The 22,332-nt window shown below is 37.5% G+C and overlaps 2 protein-coding genes across 4 annotated transcripts in view; one reads left to right on the forward strand and one right to left on the reverse strand.

Moving 5' to 3' along the window:
- Positions 1 to 442, reverse strand: part of LOC128232297 (N-alpha-acetyltransferase 25, NatB auxiliary subunit-like) — a 46,267-nt gene extending 45,825 nt beyond the window's left edge. The window contains exon 1 of the mRNA XM_052945776.1: positions 361 to 442. Coding sequence (XP_052801736.1) covers positions 361 to 433 — 73 coding nt within the window. The 5' untranslated portion in view covers positions 434 to 442. The remainder of the gene's footprint in view (positions 1 to 360) is intronic.
- Positions 443 to 4,405: 3,963 nt separating this feature from the next.
- Positions 4,406 to 22,332, forward strand: part of LOC128232891 (leupaxin-like) — a 36,132-nt gene continuing 18,205 nt past the window's right edge. For 2 of the 3 annotated variants that reach the window (XM_052946677.1, XM_052946678.1), the window contains exon 1: positions 18,794 to 18,959. In XM_052946677.1, the coding sequence (XP_052802637.1) occupies positions 18,809 to 18,959 (151 nt within the window). In that variant the 5' untranslated portion in view covers positions 18,794 to 18,808. Of the gene's footprint in view, positions 4,711 to 18,793; positions 18,960 to 22,332 lie in introns of those variants that run through there. The other variant, XM_052946679.1, reaches the window with a different exon arrangement.

Raw genomic sequence — 22,332 nt, forward strand, 5'->3', positions numbered from 1 at the left:
GTAAATCCTGCCTGGCTCGGACTGGGCTGAGCTATTTCTATGAAAATCGAACCAATACAGAAATTATTAAGAACTTGCAATGATGCTGTTGTAGTCTTTCCTGAGCTTGCCGGAGATGGCCGATTAGCTACGATATAGACCCAGCAGAGGTCACAGCCATAGGCAACTATTTAACGCTAGCCAGGGGCAGAGCTTTGCTGGGTTCTGAATGAAACAACTAAAACTTCGGCAAAAGTCGAAATATCTGTGGCTGCACAGTAAGATTAGCGATTACTGAGATCAAGTTCACCAAGCAAAACAAAGATATTTAGCGATGGGTTATTTATTCATTGATGTTTTTGCAATGATTTAAAATTCTACCATATATGGGTCTTAACCGGCGTTCAGCCACTTCAGCGTTAGCTTTGCTATCCACATGGCTACGCGACGCCATGTTTGTCAGTACTTGTCAAGTATGGTTCGCTTGATTGTACGGTTTGTTAAAGAGGTTACAGAACACTTTTTATAGAAAAATATATCTGAACTGCTTATTGGTTGAACACATTTTATTCAACATATATACTTATTATCAAAACTCACCTTAAATACACTTGCACATCATCATCATCAGCAGCACCTTATCATCAAGATCATCATCATGATCATCATGATCATCATCATAATCATAATGATATTAATAATAATAATAATAATAATAATAATAATAATAATAATAATAATAATAATAATAATAATTATAATAATAATAATAATGACTGGAATAGTGTTCCATACATCTTTAGATAGCGGGATATTTTGTTTTATAGCAAAATGAACTAATATTTTTGTGGCCGTAGAGGACCTTAATTAGTAATCAGTTTATAAATGAAATTACTTCACTTAAATTGGTTGCGGCATGAGCCCAAGCAAATATTTTAATTAAGATAATAACACCAACATGAAATAAACATCTGTTATTAAAAGATAACTAACTTAATTCTTTGAATAAGGACCAGACGGAGTCCGGATTGATTACCGGACTTGTTGCTCGTGAGTTTGTTAGGCGGTCACCAAGCGGGACAAGTGGAGTTTTCTCTGGCACTCCGGTTTCCGGCCATTTAACAAGAACCGCACAATCGCGCCAACGAGAGTGACTAAGCATAAGTCAATGATAATTTTCTTCACAATCAATGTAAAATAGATACAGTTTGAATTAACTGGTGTTTGTCAGGTTCATGTACCTTTAATCACTCGTGCACCATCTTCTGTTTCCATCGATTCAGTTGATAGGTCTACTGTTGGGCGATTTGCAAAAGATCACCTGTCGTGAACAACCGACCGTCAGCGTTTAGGTAGTTATTATTCATGAGCATAACTCTCGTGATTGAAGTTATGCATAACTCAAGCTTCGAGCTCATTGTGTATATTTTCAACAAGTCAGGAAGTAGATGCATTAAAATAGATGAACCAACTATTACATTTTACAACCATTAGGCATAGATAAGTGTATATGTATCATATAACCTAGAGGTTAACAAACCGCCCCATACTTATTGTTTTATATGGCAGAGGCGGCGGAGCTGGTGGAAGGGGGGTGGCAGGATAATTAATTGCCAATGTGTGAAGGGCTATAATCATGATGTAGATAGTATAATTCTATTTCTTATACAGTCTACCGATCTGGCGTTTTTCCATTAAGTATCATTTACTAAATAACAGTACATGTGGCAGCGATGAAGGACGGAAAGGTCGCTAACCCCAAGTCAGACAAGAGCTTCATCTCAGCGGGCTTCTGTAACCGGAATGGTGGAACTCCCAAATTCAGAAAACACGGACAAGCGGAGTGCCACAAGGAAGCGGTCGAACACCATGCCACATTGCCAAAACAGACACAGCTAGATGTTGGGGGAAAGCTTTTCACCCGCGCACAGGGAAAGGGAAGAAAAACAACCGCCAGCAGCTTCTTACCAATCTGAAAAGTAACCGATTCCTTGCGCGCCAGGCCCTTCAACTCAGAGGTCACGATAATGACCAGAGCAATTTAATTCAGATCCGCAAGCTGTAGGACGAGTCTGCTGAATCGATCCTAAAATGGATGGTCAAAAAAAAACGACAATTACATCAAGTGTTGATGTTAACATCGTTTTATTTATCGACGTAATAAACGGTAAAATTATATGTATATGTATTTTTTTAATGTGGTCAAAATAATAATAATCAAAGTAGTTGATCTAATTGGTATAATCTACAGTTTTCGTTATTTTAAAGCTGTTTCAAACGATTGATGTCAGTCCTGAAAATGCGTTAAAAATGCGTTTTAAGCAATGTGATTAAAAAAAATCCGCGCAACCGGAAGGGGGTTAACCCCCGCCTCCCCAAAACAAAATACCTTCCGGCGCTTCTGTATGAAACCATGCAGAAGGCATACAGCTAAGATACTTTTCCCAAGTTCATTCAAATTATAGCTAGACATGCCCATGTAGTTTTCATTGTATTTTAACCATGATTATACAGATAATTAACTATTAAAATACAATTAAAACATAGTTTTCTTTGAGACTGGAAGGCCTGATATAGATCCCATTAAAATGGTCGTGGCCAAAGGCTCAATTCCAGGATCCTCTGAGTCGTTTTCTTTGGACGCTTTCTTTTGGATTTATCAAACAGCGTTTTCTGTTTTCTCTGCAGAGGGCAGCGAACAAGCGCAAACAAATGCCTGCGCATTTCGTGTAAGCTCCGACCTTGCTTACTATGCATTTGACTGGACCCAACACTTTTGGATTCAAATTAACTGCATTGACATGGTTCAGCGGAGGGCTTCAAGATGCATGACCAACATGTACTGATACTAACAGTGAACAAAAATAGTGCAATTATGAAGGTATTTATTCAAGAAGGGAAACACAGATGCGTATAATTATCTTCTACAAAATATTTCATATCGAAATTGACATCCCGGGTATCAGTTATTTGTCAGATCACGGCCAATTCCAACTCCGCCACATAACACCTGATCCCTACAACATTCATTCTATTTACATGAACCAAGCCGACCGTATGGAACAATTTACCAGCCGTAATGACAAAAAGCCTCTTCTTTAGCATCATATAAAGAATTACCATCATACATCACTTTCTTGGGGCCTTTCGCCATGTAATAATTTTAACCAAATGTGGAGTGTTGAGCTATGTCAGCGGAGACTAGTTTCAAGGTACCGCCACGGAAGCTGGACAGGTGAGGTGCATTGATGGTCAAACTTACTATATCGCTATATAAATATACTTTCTTCCCAGATACATTTTTCTATTATCTCTCTTCGTACCATTAAAAGTGGTTAAGAGCTGACAGTTTAACCTACCATATACACGTACATGTATGCATGAAGATGTAGATTCACTTCAGTTGTTCATAATGTTGATCATATAGTAATGTGTGGCTATTTTTCAGAGCGATCAAAGAGCTTTTGATTCATAAAGAAATTTATTATAATGGTCCGCTTGCAACAATCAGTCTATTAACCAGGGGGTGGTGGTGTTAGTAGTTTATACTCCGGGTCCCGGCGTGAGCACCGCACACCTATCCTGGGCAGACTATCAGGCGGTTAACCAGTACTAGGTGCCTTCACTTCTGCAAGGAACTGACAACTTCTGTACATGCCAGGGGCAGTGGTACAGTGCGAATGGTCGTTGAAAGGATTTCATAACCAATCACAACAGCAGTGACCTGGTCCGCCCGGGAATCGAACCCGGGTTGTCCGATTAACAGTCCAACGCTCTACCGACTGAGCTAACCGGGCGGACTGGGCGGACAACCGGGGGGGGGGGGGGGCTTATTTATAGCCGCAATCGAACAAGGCCCATTCGGGAGTGCCGCGATAAGAGTGCCAGTCATATAAGGTTTTTAGAGCAGACAGAATGTAACACTGATTCCAAGTTAACGTGCACCAGTGTATAGCACTGTCACCTGTGTGGTACCACAAGACCACGGATCGATCAGCCACATGACACGATCTGAATCTTCTATCTTTACCACCTCATGCGCGGAGCATCATGGAACAGATTGTACGAGTCTACTATATGGGGCCATTCAATTAGACTAACTTATATGTGACAATGTCACATTGTGAGGCGAGAGGATATAGATATAAAATTGCATTACTTATCAAACCCAACGAGGGAAATGAAACCAATTTATTAACTATGCTTTATCTTTCAAAACCATCACACTATCGAGACTATCAGATGCTGTCCATGTTAGTTCAATCATTTTCCCTTCAGCTATGTCTAATTTCATGCAACAAAAATCTATAAACATAAACCTGTAAACTAAAATTCGAAACTGTATTCAAACTGAAAACGATGTTTTAGGGGAAATCACTGCGTAGGATATTGCTCAAATTTAAATAGTGTAACCTTACTCGATTAAATACTCTTCAAATCGATTGCCTCAACGTTGAAGCTGTAATGATCAAAATTTCCCTTTCTGTTCATAAATTGATCCTTTTTATCATTGATTGCAATCTATTTGGTATAACAGAGCGTTATAATGTAGTAAGTCCATCGTAGCTGTTTCTTATTACCATATTCATCTAGATAGTACATTGACCCTTCACCCGGACACCTGTTGATGAATTGACACTTCCTGACAGTTTAGGTCACACCTACCTATTTCTGATGTGGAGTTCATGAGTAATAGTGTTCAGTACAACAGAAAAGTAATGGATGACTTAGGTAAGAGTTGCTGAATGCTTTTTTTTGGGAATTTATTTTATTTTTTTTGGGGGGGGGGGGGTCGTCTAACAAGTTCATGTCAGTCTGGCCATCTTTAAAAATATTTCCTGTACTGTATAGGGCCTTCCGAGGGCTGTTAACGCATCTTAAAATCAATTCATAAAAAAAATTGTGCCCTGTGCTTGAATATTTGTATTTAAAGTACCTCTGGTATTTTGCCCTTGTTCTTCCTAGAACCAGGGGTTTCCTTTGAGACTGTTTCTCTTCCTAGAACAGGGATGATAAAATTCCGGATTAATCCGGAATTCCGGATTTAAGGCCTCACGGATCGATTTTGAAATTAATGTAAATCCGTTGAGTTTTTTCTAGGGGGGAGGGGTACAGGGAGCGAATCGAGCTCAGTTCGAACAATTATGGGTACGAAAAGTGAGTTTTCCGGAAGAGTAAAGCCGGAAATTAACGAACCTATTTACGTCTTGGCAATCGAGCTATATGATTGGTTAAGGTAGCATCCGGTGATTACGGTAATTACCAATGGGACTAGAAGAAAGTATCCGGATGGTCGTATCCGGATATGACAGAAGACGAAGACAAATAAACGGGTATTGGAAAATTTGAAAAAATCGACCACCACCAACTTCTAAAAACATCGATTCGTCGATTTAAAGGGTATATTTGCCATTTATTTTTAAGAGAAATTCCTGAAACGTTTCTTTTTAAATTAATGGAAAGTGATCAAACTAATAATGAACGAATGAATTTTGCGCATTTAGCATTATTTCGGACATCCCGATTCGGATTGTGTCATAATAATCGTTTTAATTTTACAAATTTTATTTGGCCGATTGAAGTTTACGCTGTAAACCATTTCTTTATTATTCTCATAATGTTTGAAGCTTTGTTCTCAATAAGAAGTGGCTGTTGACCATAATGGGAGGTTCAAATGAAAATTGGTTTGGTTCAAATTTAAAAAAAAAAGAATAAATATGTTGTAGTAGTAATACATACTACGTAGAGGCAGTCATTTTATTTTCTATTTGAGACAGTTCAACAAAACCTCTTGAGGACCCAGTTTGAGTGAGATTTAAATTCTATAGTTGTAATTTCCAGGTATGTTGATGGTAACAAAAGTCAGGGATGAACAGACACCTCAGCCAGTGCATCCATTTGTTCCTGTCAATGACTGACAATTCAATCCAGAGGCCATGATACTTGGATTTATAACTGAACATGCTCCCTGTCACCACAGTAGTGTGTCTTACTTAAGACACTTGCCAAAGATACAAAAGCTCTCAGCGAATTAAAACTTCAAAGGTGTACAGCATCATACAAGATGACTTACGGAGTGGCTAGCCATTTCAATGATGAACATGTGGAGGAGTTAATGGATCTCGGTTTTGTTTCAACTAAGACAAGTCAACAAACACAATGAGAAAACTGTTGCAGCTATTTTTCTGCTATAGAGAAAGAAATAGTGTTGAGACATTTGGCCTCCTTAAAAATCACAAGGGCTGATTCTGAATCAATTTTCATAGAATTTGAAAGCCAGTTTGAGAGACTTAAACTGCCGTGGGACAATCTAGTTTGTGTGCTTCTGGACTCGTGTAACACCATGAGGGGAAAGAATCTGGCTTAGGGACCAGAATACGTCAAAGTCCACCAAGTCCACAACGGCTACACTGCCAAAGCATTTAAGTCCCGTTTGGATATTACTTGGAATAATATATATAATAATTAATAACGTTATATTCTCATCAAATTTGCAGAAAATGGAATAAATACTCTTTATATGATACATAAAAAAATGAATAATGAACCCTTTTACAATAAACATTTGCAAGCATGATAATTGATATGTTGTTCATTATTATAAATCAAACATCCCACAGTGTAGACTGTTCATACGCAGGCATTTGATCATAGCTTTATGGGAAGTGGACAACTGAACCAAAATGTCAGGTACATGTCTAATGCCTGTGACTTCAGGTAAAAAAAAGTAAATTTAACTTTGTTGTGATTTTGGATGTCTCGTGTTGAACATAAACCGAAAGGAGTACTCCTTGAACACTATTCTAAGGCAAAAAAGGGTATTAGAATCCCTAAAATACGGAAAGCTTCGGGGGGCTTTGCCCCCCTTGTCCCCCCACCAGGGCTTTGCCCGGGACCCATCGGAGGCCTTAAGCGGCCCCCTGAACCCCACGCAGACATTTTCAGGATTGGCAACTTGGCTCTGTTATTATCCCTGCTAGAAACCCTCCAAGTTCTTCTGTGGTGCTTGTATACTGCGGAGTTTAATATGGTAGGGTTGAAAATCGTCCAATTTTATGACCCTGGGCCAGAACTCCGCATTTAATGAGAAGGAAACGCACAAACCCATTATCTTGTTTCTTATAAATTTTCCACTAAGACATTTAAGTATCAGTTACTAAATAACAGTACATGAAAGTATATATATATTCCTTATCAATAAATAAGCATCAATTTATAGTCACAATCAATTTGATTGCATTTACTAGATGAAGTATTGTTATAATAAATACATGTACTGTTAAAACATCATTTCAGGGGACGAAACTTATTTTGGTACAATTGGGGGAGGGTACGAATGTCACATTTTAGCTGTGTTGAATTTAACTAGTCTTTGGTTAAATAATTTTTAATATTCTGAAATCTTCAAAATAAATGACATTTAAAATCACTGATTTAAATTTAAAATAGAATGTTGGAAAAAATTTGTGCAGAAACATGCACTCTCGCTAAATATTCAATTTTTTGACATCGAAGATATAAGAAAAATACCGATAGTAAACCTTACAAACAGCATAGCAAATGATTTTGTAGTAACTAGTGATGGGATATCGGTTGGAAAACTGCAACCGATTATCGGTTGGAATCGGTTAGCAAACCGATGCGATATATCGGAAAAATAATCGGTTAAATATTATTTATTTTCATAATTTTCTATTCAGATATTTATGTCTTAAAAGTGACTGTTTTACTTAAATTCTAATGATCTTTTGAAAAAGTAAAGAACTTAAATTACAATCTGGTGTATACATAGCTGGCATTTGTGAGAACTGACTGGTATTATAGTATAATTTCTGCTTTATATACATGCTCTTTTTACACCCTTACATCTCAAGTTTGATACTTTTTATTTATGAAAAAACATCCCGTTTAAAACAAACAACAAATTTAAACACAAAGACAGTTTACAACTTATCTATAATATTTTTTTCTAGATATTTAGTACAAACAACAGCATTATTCACATAAAAAACTGTTTTACACTTTAACATGTACATTGAATGTCACTGAAAAGATCAAGTTGCATAAAAAACTAAGTTCTTTCCACCGATATTACATAATAATGGATATAGAAATGTCACAGCATTTTTGTCCCTTGTCGACAGATAGATTCAATCGGACATACCGTTTAAAAATACGAAAATCTATCAAAGTTTTGCTACTTCTTTCGAACTTATTTTTTGACGCTATGGGCGCCGCCATATTGACAGTTGTGCCTAACTGTACGATGTTAAATCAATTTTCATTGGATAACTGCAACGAAATACTAACGCTTCATTGGCTGACCATTTGCCGGCATACTTCGGTTTTAACCGTTAAGCATTAATCATTTCTGATATTTCGGAAACTTTAAACTTTCAGACAGGCACGCGTTCTTTCTATTAAAGTGGGGACAATATATTAGCAAAACATTAATGATGATTACACAAACACAGCTCTTGAGTTCCAAAATATAATGCTGAAGCCTGACATTAAAATACTGGACGGGAAATTTCAAAAGATTCAACTAACCGGTGTTTTTGTAAGTCTTTTTACAAAGACGACAAATGGCGATGTTCATATTCAAATTATCCTTCGTCGGTGGCAAATTTAATATCTCCGACTCTCTATTGCCGTCTGCTAGAGTGGCCATTTTGCGTTATTTCCCATTCGGAAATCTTCGTTCGTACCCGTGAGTATTCGTACCCGCTATCGACTCGGAGAAAACACAATCGATTATCGGAATCGGTTGGGCTTTTCTAGCCGTTAATCGATTATACCCGCTAATCGGCCCATCACTAGTAGTAACAAAGCAAGTTTATATCTTGAAAATTTCACAAATAATCAACCATTTGTCACTGTTAAATGTGTGATGTATTAGTTCACTGTGGTAACACAGCCATCATATCAAGCATAATTCCACAAGGTGTGAACTATTGTTTTTTTTATCTAGGCCTAGGAAGAAAACACAGTAGCCTTCACTTTCCCCTCCATTGATCATCTTTTCTCCCACCTCAGATAAGTAGATCCAATAATTTAACCATGCTAGATATTCTTATCTTGCCCACGGGCGAAGATAAAATGCCCGTATGGAACTCCTTTTTATTGTTCACCACATTGTAATTACCTCCCTTGTTGAAGACTGTCGTCAGTAGCATCAAGGAAATCTTGTCTTATGGTAATATTTATGTAACAGACTGCACAAATTGCTATGTGCTCCTGTCGGGGTTCGAACCCACGACCTCTCGCTCTGTAGGCGGACACTCGACCGCGTCGCTATAAAAGCTAGCTCTATAGCGAGACAGTATAAGTGCCGCTATATACATCGTATACCCGGTTACACATTCCCCCTCCATTTTGAAATTCGTCCTCGAATTTCGGAGACTAAGGTCAATTCGCAATGACCTTGAGGCATATCGTATAACACGGGCCCCATGTTGGGTGCCAAATGTAACAGACTGCACAAATTACTATGTGCTCCTGTCGGGGTTCGAACCCACGACCTCTCGCTCTGTAGGCGGACACTCTACCCCGTCGCTATAAAAGCTAGCTCTATAGCGAGACAGTATAAGTGCCGCTATATACATCGTATACCCGGTTACATTTAGAATGCTGATTAATTATTGCTCACTTCAAATGTCACCATAAAACAGTTTTCACGCACCATTCAAGAAATAATGCTTCATTCTACTTAGAACTATTTAAAAATACCGATTTGACTATTAACATTAACTGGATCACTGCGCGGATATCCATGACAACCACATGCTATCGCATATCCATACGCAATTATTTTCACTAAGCACAAAAGAGTTCCAGCAAAAAATACATTTTTACTTAATTTTGTTTAACTGAGGTGGGAGAAAAAGCATCTACCATAGCCGCTCGTGTAAGATAGGTTCATCCCGACCCTCGCGCAGGGTGTTTTGCGGAAACTCGGTAAACCCCGTTTCCGCAAAACACCCTACGCTCGGGTCGGAATGAACCTATCTTACACTCTCGGCCATGGAAGATACTTATAATCTTTTATGGATGCTATGAAAATAATGATCCAATAATCGCCGACTGTGCTAATTGGTAGGAGCATGACAGGTACCGCCATAATGATGGTGCTAATCTCTGCCCTCGAGCAACGTGTGCCAAGCCGACTGCACTTACATTATGACAAATGTATGACCTTACTGGAGGTAAAACGCAAATTATAGGCCTTTTTTTCAGAATCGGTAGATTTAAACAATAGCGGTAGATTTTGTCTGGACAGCAGTAGGGCGTTAGAAGGGTCTAAAAAGCGGTAGATTTTGTCTACCGCCGGTAGAGTTCACATGTCTGATTCTTAGTCGCATAAAGTTCATGCCAGCTATTGATTTGTTTTTGTGTGTGTAAATGCCAAATAAATATTGTCTTGACTTGTTAGTGATAAACATTGAATCATTGATATATACCCTCTGTTTGTATTTCATTGTAAAACAGTCGACATTTAACACGATTCTGAACCATGACCTCTGAGATCATGCGCATGATCAATACCATGTAGCGTATAATTATTCTATATTTATCATTGGTGGTTAAAAAAAGCGAGTGACATTTTGTGGAATTTTTCACAGAAAATAAGGCAAGAAGGACTTCAACCATGCGCTTTGAACACATGTTTGACCCCAGTCACTTTCAAACCTGATTTTCAGGAAAAAATTAAATAGTGACATAGCCTGTTTTATGTGTTATGTATTTATCATTGTTTATGCTATATCAAAATAAAATGCCATTATTCAGTCATGATTTAATCAAACATTGTCAACACGAGCAAAAGCCACTTTCTGAAATGCATGGGCAAATACGACTGCATTTCTTATGCAAAACTTCATGCAAAACATAATGTTTTAAAACACTTTCTCAGAAGTGGATCTTCAAAATAAATGAAAAGGGCAGAGGAGAAACAATAACAGCAATTTACTGTAGCCATTATAATCGATAGAAATGTTTATTTAAACAAAATTAATCATAGTTAAATCATATTTTCTTATCAAGTGTCTGCAATGTTTCGCATAGTTTACCCCTCCATGGAATGCCGTGTTTGTAATTCTTTTGGTCAACTGATCAGCCTCAGAGGGCCTAAAATCTAAGCTATGGGGAGCACTAAATCACCAATATGGAGGCATTTACACTTTGGTGAAATAATAATACAAATCCTTAAAAGCCTGATTTTTAAAAAAAAAATCATGTCTGATCAATTAACTTTAGAAACCTTTGTCCGATCATCGCCTAATCTGATCAGAATGTGTATGGGTAAAATATCTCCAATGGTTCAATGATGTCGCCTCCGTCACTCAAGAATAATGACCCTTCAATTGGCATTGAATTATGAAATGCACCTTTTAACCCCGGTTTTCAATTAACCCTGGTTTTCAATGAAAATCAGGTTTATAGATTGAGGATGTCATTGGGGTGGTGGACAGGCAGGCAGGCGTCAAACATTGGTGTCTTCCCAATAACTTAAGCTAGCATTGATGGATTTAATGAAAATTGCTGTGTAGGTAGCTTATGTGAAAAGCTCGCTTGGAATTGCTTTTGAGGGAGTCAGGGTCAAGGTCACTGCTACTAAAAACTAGAAAAAATAGTTTCCTCACAATACTTTCAGTAAGAATTAATGGAAAGTGATGAAATTTGGTGTGTAGGTAGCTTATGTGAAGAGCTAGCATGCAATTGCTTTTGAGAGGGATGGGGTCAAGATCAAGGTCACTGTTACAAAAAGTATAAAAATGGGTTCTGTTGAAAAACTTGATGGAAACTAAACTCGAGTAATTTTCATTTACGTCTCTTTTTGATAAAGAAAATAAAAAGGCTGCTACCTTTTCTTAGCTCATACTAGAAATTAATTGGCTTTAATTTCTGATTGCCCATATTAAAAATCTGTTTTCTTTGCATTGCAGGGTTTCTAGTTTTTAGCTCTACTGGCCAAAGGCCAGAAGAGCTTATGCGGTGGTAATGTGTACGTAGTATGTGCATCCGTGCGGTCGTGCGTTTGTGCGTCTGTAAACAATTGCTTGTGAACACGATACAGTCTTCAGTTTTGATTGTATCTCGATGAAACTTGTACAGTATCTAGATATCCATTAGAGCTCTGTTCCTTTCGAAAACCAGCCAGATCTGCCCATAAATGCCTAGATTATGGGCCATGAAAGTTTTAAAGAAATGCTTTCTATTTTTAGCCAGGTCTGCATGAGCGAATTCTATTTTTAGCCAAGTTTACATGTACATGTAAATTCAAGTCTAGAGTTAAGGGAGACAATTTGCAAGTCTAGGATTTTGAGAGACAATTTGCTTTTTGCTTCTGCAGTTGATTTTGTGAATTACTCTGCCTTGTTCTTGTTCAAAGCCCAAAGGCCATTTTTTAGCTTTAAGTTCTGTAGTTTGCGTATTCATCTTAACAAAATTGGTTGTGAATGTTTAAGTTATGCACCTGGTGTCATTACTGGCCACACCCAGGGTTCACAGGTTTAGTAAACATAAATCTGGAAAGGTTTGAAAATCTTTTTGTGTGTTCGTGCATCCATCTCAGCACAATTGATTGTGAATGTTTGTTCAAATTGATCAATGTTGTCATAGGATGCCCTTGACTTTGACCTTTTGACCAACTTTTTTTAACTTTTAAAACTACAGAATTTTTTACTATGAGTACAGTTTTGAAAGCATTTTTTTTTTGTCAGATGACTTTTGCTTGGAACATATTAAAATAGTTCATGCAACTAATCTGCTTACAATACTTTCTGGGCTCAGATGTTGAACGTGCCACGTTTTCAGGTAACCCAAACACAAAACATAAAGTATATGTCTGTTGCCTTTTACCCATACATACATGCTCTGGATTGATATGACCACAAAAGCCATGCCAGTAGAGCATAGGCCCTTTTGGGCCTCTTGTTTGAATTACAAAATAAAGTGTTGTAAATTTTGAATAGCGTTAGTAATGTGATTCATCACAATGTTTTAAGATTCAGTTATCCTCATGTTTGTGTATGAGTCCTTGTGGGCGAGCGGTTTTGATGTCAGTTTTCTTTTATTTTCTGACTTTACTGTCCTTGGATTGCACCCCAATTGAACCTGAATATTTGTTTTTTACTTATGGTGTATTTGTTTCTGCATATTCAGTATCAAAGAGTAAATAGTTATACTATGGAGTGTTTTCAGATTCATTACTAGGGGGGAAAAAATGCCAAAACATAAACGGGTCCCTTTAACAGTATTCACTCTCTAAATTTTGTACAACAACTTGGTGTCCTAAAAAGAGGACAGGCTTATTTTGCAAGAGTTGGCACTCTTGTTATCCCATTTTAGGTCCTTGTACATTTGTGGTTTTCATGAGAGTTTTAAGGTGAACTGGAGTATGTGATATGCAGAAACTCAAATTGAGGCATGATTTGAAATCCAAACGCTCAAAATCAATCATCTAATAATTATGTCCCCTATCAAAGAAGAGGGGTATATTGCTTTGCACATGTCTGTCTGTCTGTCGGTCTGTCAGTAGACCAAAGCTTGTCCGAGTGATAACTCAACAATGCCTAGACCTATGGGTATAAAACTTACATAGAGGCTGGGCCTGATCAGTAGGTGACCCCTATTGATTTTGGGGGTCATCGGGCCAAAGGTCAAGGTCACAGTGACCTTTAATGATAAAAGGTTGTCTTAGTGATAACTCGACAATGCCTTAGATAGTCACTGATACAAGCTTAATTCAAATGAGACTCTCATTGAGTTCTGCGGCATTTCTAACAAGTACAACTGCGGCCGGCGGGAAGCGATCAGACGACAAAAAGTGAAACAGTATTATTTGCTTAATGCTTCTACAGCAGGTCAACATTCAACTGATAATCTTGTATAATAATATATATCTAGATTTTTATCGGGGCTTCAAGCTATAAGTTTGCTATTGACAAGAATTTTTTTTATAACTGTGAATTAAAATGACGTAGGAGGCGCATTCAGCTATCAGACTCTGTAGTTAATCAAGCGTGTTGCTGTTGATATTCTATATGATTAGGTTAATTAATTCAGAATTTTAATGCTTCCGTGGATTAACAATGACAAAAATGTTGCATTTATCTTTAAAACCGTTTTTAACCAGCAATACTTCTTTATTACAATTTAAATTTAACAGTTTCGAAATTAACAAACGGATATATCATGTAATGATTGACGACAACATAGCATATATTGCCATGTGAAAATATGGACCGATTTTAACACTTAATCAGGATAGCTGCAAGCACATAATTAACACATCAATTATACCCCCACAAACGAAGTTTGAGGGGGTATATAGGAGTGAGCTTGTTGGTCGGTCTGTCGGTCAGTCTGTCTGTCGTTCGGTTGGTCGGTCGGTCTGTCGGTTTTCATGGTTTCCGGACACTAACTCATGAAAGGCTAGACAGATTTGAAAAAAAAAATTTGGTACACAGGTGTAACTTCAGAAGATACAGGTCAAGTTCGATATTGGGGCTGGTGGGGCCAAGGTCAAGGTCACTGTTACTAAAAATAGAAAAACGGTTCCGGATGATACCTCATGAAAGGCTTGACAGATTTGAAAAAATTTTGGTACACAGGTGTAACATCAGAAGATACAGGTCAAGTTCGATATTGGGGCTGGTGGGGCCAAGGTCAAGGTCACTGTTACTAAAAATAGAAAAACGGTTTCCTGACGATAACTCATGAAAGGCTTGACAGATTTGAAAAAATTTTGGTACGCAGGTGTAACATCAGAAGATACAGGTCAAGTTAGATATTGGGGCTGGTGGGGCCAAGGTCAAGGTCACTGTTACTAAAAATAGAAAAACGGTTTCCGGACGATAACTCATGAAAGGCTTGACAGATTTGAAAAATTTTGGTACACAGGTGTAACATCAGAAGATACAGGTCAAGTTCGATATTGGGGCTGGTGGGGTCAAGGTCACTGTTACTAAAAATAGAAAAACGGTTTCCGGACGATAACTCATGAAAGGCTAAACGGATTTGAACAATTTTTGGTACACAGGTGTAACATCAGAAGATACAGATTAAGTTCGATATTGGGGCTGGTGGGGTCAAGGTCACTGTTACTTAAAATAGAAAAATGGTTTCCGGACGATAACTCATGAAAGGCTTGACAGATTTGAACATTTTTTGGTACACAGGTGTAACATCAGAAGATACAGGTCAAGTTCGATATTGGGGCTGGTGGGGCCAAGGTCAAGGTCACTGTTACTAAAAATAGAAAAATGGTTTCTGCTTCATAACTTTAATTGGGCATGAGATATTGTGATGAAACTTGCTGTATAGGCAGCCTCTGTGAAGACAATGCTTGTGATTGAAAATGGGGCCAGTGGAGTAAAGGTTTTTGTGCACTGTTACGAAAATAGAAAAACGGTTTCCGGACAAACAATACATGCATGATAAAAGAAGATGCAGTGTGCAGTACCCTTGGAGTTATGGCCTCTTTTCAAAGGAATGGTTTGCCATTCCTGTGTCCAGGCGGCATTTGGGGGTATTCGTCACTCCTGTGACAGCTCTAGTTGTGTCTTCTGTGACCTACAAATACACGTGATTGGACCGATTGCAAGCGTCTGCTTATTAACAGATATCGAGTGTTCAGCGTAGATGAAAAAGCAGCTGGCGCATTGGTCCGATAGTAACTAGGACACTTTATTGGGGGTAATTTTGAATGTGTGAATGACCCAAGACTGTTTGTGTATTACAAGTTTTACTGACTTAGTCATTTTGGACCGACATTATAAAAAAAAATGAGAAAATTTTGGACCGATTTTTCTTGCTCTTTTTGAAACTGATCTTGCTTGGTCAAAATCGGTCCAGACCAGCAAATTGGCGGTTTTTAGATGCCTGCAGCCATGACCTTCAAACTTGACTTAGAGGTTGGGCCTGATCAGTAGATGACTCCTATTGATTTGGGGGGTCAAAGGTCAAGGTCATCTGAACATGATTAAAAACTGTACCTACTATCCTCACACTTTGAATGGTCATAATCTTAAAACTGCCTCAAAGGCATCTCATGTCAATGACAAATCAGCTATCATTTGCCCCATGTAAATTTTTTATTCAATTGTCCTCATAATCCTGACAACATGCGCTCGGGGGGGGGGGGATAATGTTTGACAGACATCTCTTGTGACATTAGATATTATGCAAAATTCAGGTAAAAATTGAGTAGTATTCATACAGTAAGCAAGGGAAGGGGGGGGGGCTTCACGTTCTCTGTGGGTTTGAATTACTATATAACTTCAATTAAAAGGTATCAATGTACAATAATATCAATTTACTTGTCCCAATATTATTTTGGTTTTTATGTGTGGAAAAATAATTTAAAATATATGAACTGCAAATCATATCAAAAACAAGCATTTTTGGACTTGAAATTAACAAATTTTGAAAATTTGGTCATTTCACGTCATTTAAAGCTGAATGTTGTTCAGGGACAGTCTCATGGATAAGTTGCGTTTCATGCATCACTGATTCAAATATGTAGACCCATATGTTTTTTTCAGGGCTGGAATTTAAGCTCGCATACTCACTAAATGAGATTCAGTTTTGCCGATAGCGACCTCATGAAAAATCTACTTGCTAACATTTGCGAGTCCCATATTTCAAAATAAAAATACAGAGGACAAACGCTTATGAGTACACAACGAATATCATGTCGCATAGACGCTTAACAACTCATAACAGGTAAACATAAAATGCTTTTGTGACACTGATTGCGAATGCTGATTTTGATGATGTAGTACACATTTGAAGTAGGCAGCAGACAATTACAGCAAAGAAAAATCCAAACAGTTGTTTCCCTGAATGTGCCATCTGCAGATATGAATAAACTATTATATGTCAGAATAAAGTCTATTGTTCTATTTAAAAGAATATTGTCATGTGTTCCTATGAAAAAGTAATGTTTGATACTCGCTCATTAAACGTTTAACTAGAACTCACTTGTATTGACTTTTGTAAATTTATTATATGGCAAAGAATGCTAAATTAAACTAAATTAATAGTTTTGGGAAAAAAAGCAAGTAACTTTTTGAAAATGCAAGTAAACATTTACCCACTTGCAAAAAATGTAAGTAGGAAAAAAGTTTAAATTGGAGGCCTGTAATTTTTATGAGGACCTCACAAAGTGTGCCACAGTTATGATCTTGGTATTTGTGTATCTGACACACACTGTTTCAGGGCCTCACAAAGTGTGCCACAGTTATGATCTTGGAACTTGTGTATCTGACACACACTGTTTCAGGGCCTCACAAAGTGTGCCACAGTTATGATCTTGGAACTTGTGCATCTAACATACACTGTTTCAGGGCCTCACAAAGAGTGCCACAGTTATGATCTTGGAACTTGTGTATCTGACACACACTGTTTCAGGGCCTCACAAAGAGTGCCACAGTTATGATCTTGGAACTTGTGTATCTGACACACACTGTTTCAGGGCCTCACAAAGAGTGCCTCAGTTATGATCTTGGAACTTGTGTATCTAACATACACTGTTTCAGGGCCTCACAAAGAGTGCCACAGTTTTGATCTTGGAACTTGTGTATCTGACACACTCTGTTTCAGGGCCTCACAAAGAGTGCCACAGTTTTGATCTTGGAACTTGTGTATCTGACACACACTGTTTCAGGGCCTCACAAAGTGTGCCTCAGTTATGATCTTGGAACGTGTGCATCTGACATACACCGTTTCAGGGCCTCACAAAGTGTGCCACAGTTATGATTTTGGAACTTGTGTATCTGACACACACTGTTTCAGGGCCTCACAAAGAGTGCCACAGTTATGATCTTGGAACTTGTGCATCTAACATACACTGTTTCAGAGCCTCCCAAAGAGTGCCACAGTTATGATCTTGGAACTTGTGCATCTAATATACACCGTTTCAGAGCCTCCCAAAGAGTACCACAGTTAAGATCTTGGAACGTGTGCATCTGACATACACCGTTTCAGAGCCTCCCAAAGAGTGCCTCAGTTATGATCTTGGAACTTGTGCATCTGACATACACCGTTTCAGAGCCTCCCAAAGAGTGCCTCAGTTATGATCTTGGAACTTGTGCATCTGACATACACCGTTTCAGAGCCTCCCAAAGAGTGCCTCAGTTATGATCTTGGAACTTGTGCATCTAACATACACCGTTTCAGAGCCTCCCAAAGAGTGCCATAACTTGATCTGTGTTGTATTTTTTGTCCTTTTTTTGATAATCCCTGGTTGTCATCAGTAAGCAATACCGTTTCAGATGTTAGTAATATATACTGTGTTAGTAGGCATCAAAATGTAAGATTATCCCCAATGATTCAATAAATTGACAAGCATATTTATACATCAGATTCCTTAAATGCCAAGTTCTGTGAGATTGCCTGTTGTATTCTTCATCTAATAAAAACGTGTCTACTACATATGATACAGTGTTACTGTTAGATACACAAGCTCCATTGTCACAATTGCGGTACATTTCGTAAGATCCTGATAAAATCTATTTGTAGATTAACTTGTTTAAAAGTCATTGGCAAACAGCTGTGATCATTGATTAACAAAAATTTATCTGGATAAATTAACTGAGGGCCTCAAAGATTTGAATCATAGATGGGTAAAATACAGCAAATCCTGGAGACTGCCCTTATATCTTGCAGCAACATTGCAATTGCGAAATGAAGGGTGCTTACCATGTTTATAATATACGAAGTCTAATTTTAGGAGTTGTTGCTCTTTGTTTGTATGGTGGGTTAATATATTCGAAATATAACTTATTTATTTTAGGTTTTTTAGTTTAATCCTGTTCATCCCTGCATGTGTGTGGGGGATAAAGTACCAGTATTAGGTATCATTGAAATATTTGGACAAGTCTGTAAGGGAAGTGACAAGAGTCACTTATATGTCGTGTATTGGAAGGTGGATGTAGCATTTAAGCATGAATCACTCCGTCTGCTTGATCACACAGGTAGTAACTGCAGTATTAACATTGCTATGTGTGTTTGTGTGTGTGTGTGTTTTCTCTGAAACATATTATTTATAAACTTTAGAAAACTACAACACATGTTTATTTGTGGGGGGTTTAACATTTAAAGCTGCACTCTTACAGATTAACTGTTTTGACTTTTTTTTTTGTCTTGCAATGTGCCAATTTTTGTGTAAATGTCTCAAAACCAGTGATACAAAACTGCTGATAATAGATCAGATTGCAGTTTTTCATATTTATGTTCGAAAATTAATATTTCAATGGTTAAAAGCATTATACTTATTTCTATAAGGAAAATGAAATTTTTGACAGTTTCCCAAACAATTGAGATCTGTTCTAATGTGAGTTATCTTATTTGCATAGATACCAAAGTCAGCTGATTTTTAGACAAAAGCTGAAAAAAGAGTCAAAACTGTCAATCTGTGAGAGTGCAGCTTTAAATTCTGCAGATGCAGTTAATGAACTTACAAGCTGCAGTACATGGTAATTGCACTCAGCAATATCCTCAATAACTCACTTATTGTGGCTCTCTTAACTCAGCTGCTTTTCATTAATTTGCCATTATAATTATTTGTGAGCATGAAGTATTTTGTGGAGAGGAAGAAGTGATTCAGGCTAGGAGGAATGTGGACAGTGACACAGTAGTTAGTTTACTTGTGTTTGTAGTTTTATCAGACCCAAGCCCAGGAGTGGCCAACTTCTATATCTCCATCTACCCATAGACTCTCTTCTTATGTTTACATTAACAAACTTTTGGAATGTTTAGGGGTTTATTGTGAAAGAGAAGGGGAATTAGTTGGAAATTTAACAGTGTAAAACTTCATGTGTATGTAAGTATCTAGGTTTAACCTTCTATTCCAGCATCATTCTATCATTGCATTGCTACTGTATTCCTGATTAACTTTGTTAATTAACTCTCACTGTGCTGTTAAGATGTAAACATTTAAGAAATGTTTTATATTAATGATTAACATGCCCCAGAGCATTATTTTGTTAAACTAAAAAATATGTATATACATGAAGTATCATCCTATTTTGCCTTTAACAATCTTCAAAGCTCTTAATTAACCACACTTTCCAAATATAATTTATTAAAATATCGAAACAATTTTTAGCCTGTTCATATTTCGCAGAAAAGTTAGTTGAGTCAGCTTCATTAATGTTAGTGGAGATAGCATCATTTACATCAATTGAGTAAGTGTCATTGGCCTCAGTTGGGTTAGCGTTATTGGCCTCAGTCGGGTTAGCTTCATTGGTGTCAGTTGAGTTAGCGTCATAGGCGCTAGTTGAGTAAGCCTCATAGGCGCCAGTTGAGTTGGCGTCAGGTGGGTTAGCGTCATTGGCCTCAGTTGAGTTTAGGTCATTGGCGTCAGTTGAGTCTTCGCAAGTTTAGTTATTGTCATAGACGCTAGTTGAGTTAGCGTCATAGGCCCCAGTTGAGTTTGCGTCATAGGCGCTAGTTGAGTTAATGTCATAGGCGCCAGTTGAGTATATGTCATAGGCGCCAGTTGAGTTAGCGTCATAGACGCAAGTTGGGTTAGCGTCATAGACGCAAGTTGAGTTAATGTCATAGGCGCTAGTTGAGTTAGCGTCAAAGGAGTTAGCATCATAGGTGCTAGTTGAGTTAGCGTCATAGGCGTAAGTTGGGTTAGCTTTATAGACGCAAGTTGAGTTAGCATCATAGGCCACAGTTGAGTTAGTGTCATAGACGCTAGTTGAGTTAGCGATTAACATGCCCCAGAGCATTATTTTGTTTAAAACGGAAAAAAAATGTATATACATGAAGTATCATCCTATTTTGCCTCTAACAATCTTTTGTGAAAAAGCGTGAGAATCTATTTCTATTTGTTCATCTATTGAACAGACTGAATACTCCATGTTCCATTGTTGATTATAGTATATTTCATATTATTATGCTTATATTAGCATTATAAGTGTTGGTTGGTCCATGACATTTGTCTGTATCTCAATCAAGAAGCTTTAGATTTGTGCCCCTTTCTACACTTCACTACATGGTTTTAATGAAACATGAACCAGATTCTACCCATAATAGGGGCGTATGTGATTCATGAGTTTTTCATTTTTAATTACCCTTTTTCCAAGAACTCGAGGTGTATAGTTTTGCACATGTAAGTCCATCTGTCGGTCGGTCTGTAAACCAAACATTAACTTTTTTACTTAAGAATTCATGGGCCTAAGGTTCTCAAACGAGGTAGAAAAGTTGGTCATGACCGGCAGATTACCCATATTGATTTTGGGGTCATGGTGACCTTAAAAACGTAAAGCTTGTCTGAATGACATCTAAAGTATGCTTGGGCCTACAGTTTTCAAACTTTGTAGGAAGGTCAGTCATGCACCCTTATGAATATTTGGTTAAAGGTCATGATTGTAGTAACCTTGTACACAAAATAAACTTGTTTTGGCCTTCAGTCTTCTGCCTTAAATTGTTAATTGAGAATGCTAAGATTCTCAAACTTGGTAGGAAGGTTGGTTGTGACTTGCAGATGACCCCTATGATGTCAGTAGTTCAAAGATTTTTGTTGAATAAACATATTCGTTTAAAACCACGTTAGTTTTGGTTTAAAAAGCTATCTGTATAACTTGCAATGCCCATATACTTCAATTTAAATTTTCCATCCAACTTATTCACTGCTATGAGGGGATGCATACTTGTTTTACTGGAAACTTTTACTGATCAACTCCTATAACAATATTTATAACTGGTCAATAACCATACCTCCAAATGTTAATCATTTTGTTGTTTTGGATAGTCGATTCTTCACTAAACTTGTGGCCATACTTCAAGGATAGTATAAATTAATAAAGTCATCTTTAAAGAGATTTGGATGATCCTAAAATGTATGTACAAACTCATTTTTATGTGTTTTGTTGATATGGTGACCTTTTAAAGTTCTACTACTCATCAGTCTTACATTTTCTTTATTTTATGAGAACTTGGTAAGTTGGAGACAGTTGAAGTTGTTGAGGATGTCACAACCTAAGTATAAAAGGAAGTCGTGAATGCCCTCCTCCTTCCTTTCAACCAGATGTGTGGTCACGATATGAAAAAAACAATCAGTTTGCACAATCCCGGCTATTGTTTCAAATACTCTCACAGTCAACAATGAAAGTTGTGTAACTGTGGTATCGAATGCCTTCAGACATGTATGTTTAAACAAATGACCTCCATTGAAAATATGATATTCATGAATTGTCTCTTTTAACTTAATAAACATAGCATGTTGAATACAATGAACTGGTAAACACATACAGTGCTTCTGTCAGTAATAAGACTTATGGACAAGCAAGCTTGAATTTCATATTTCTTGGCATCAAAAAATTAACAACCCATGCA

The sequence above is a fragment of the Mya arenaria genome, chromosome 4 (genome assembly GCF_026914265.1).
Source record: "Mya arenaria isolate MELC-2E11 chromosome 4, ASM2691426v1".
Lineage (NCBI taxonomy): Eukaryota > Metazoa > Mollusca > Bivalvia > Myida > Myidae > Mya > Mya arenaria.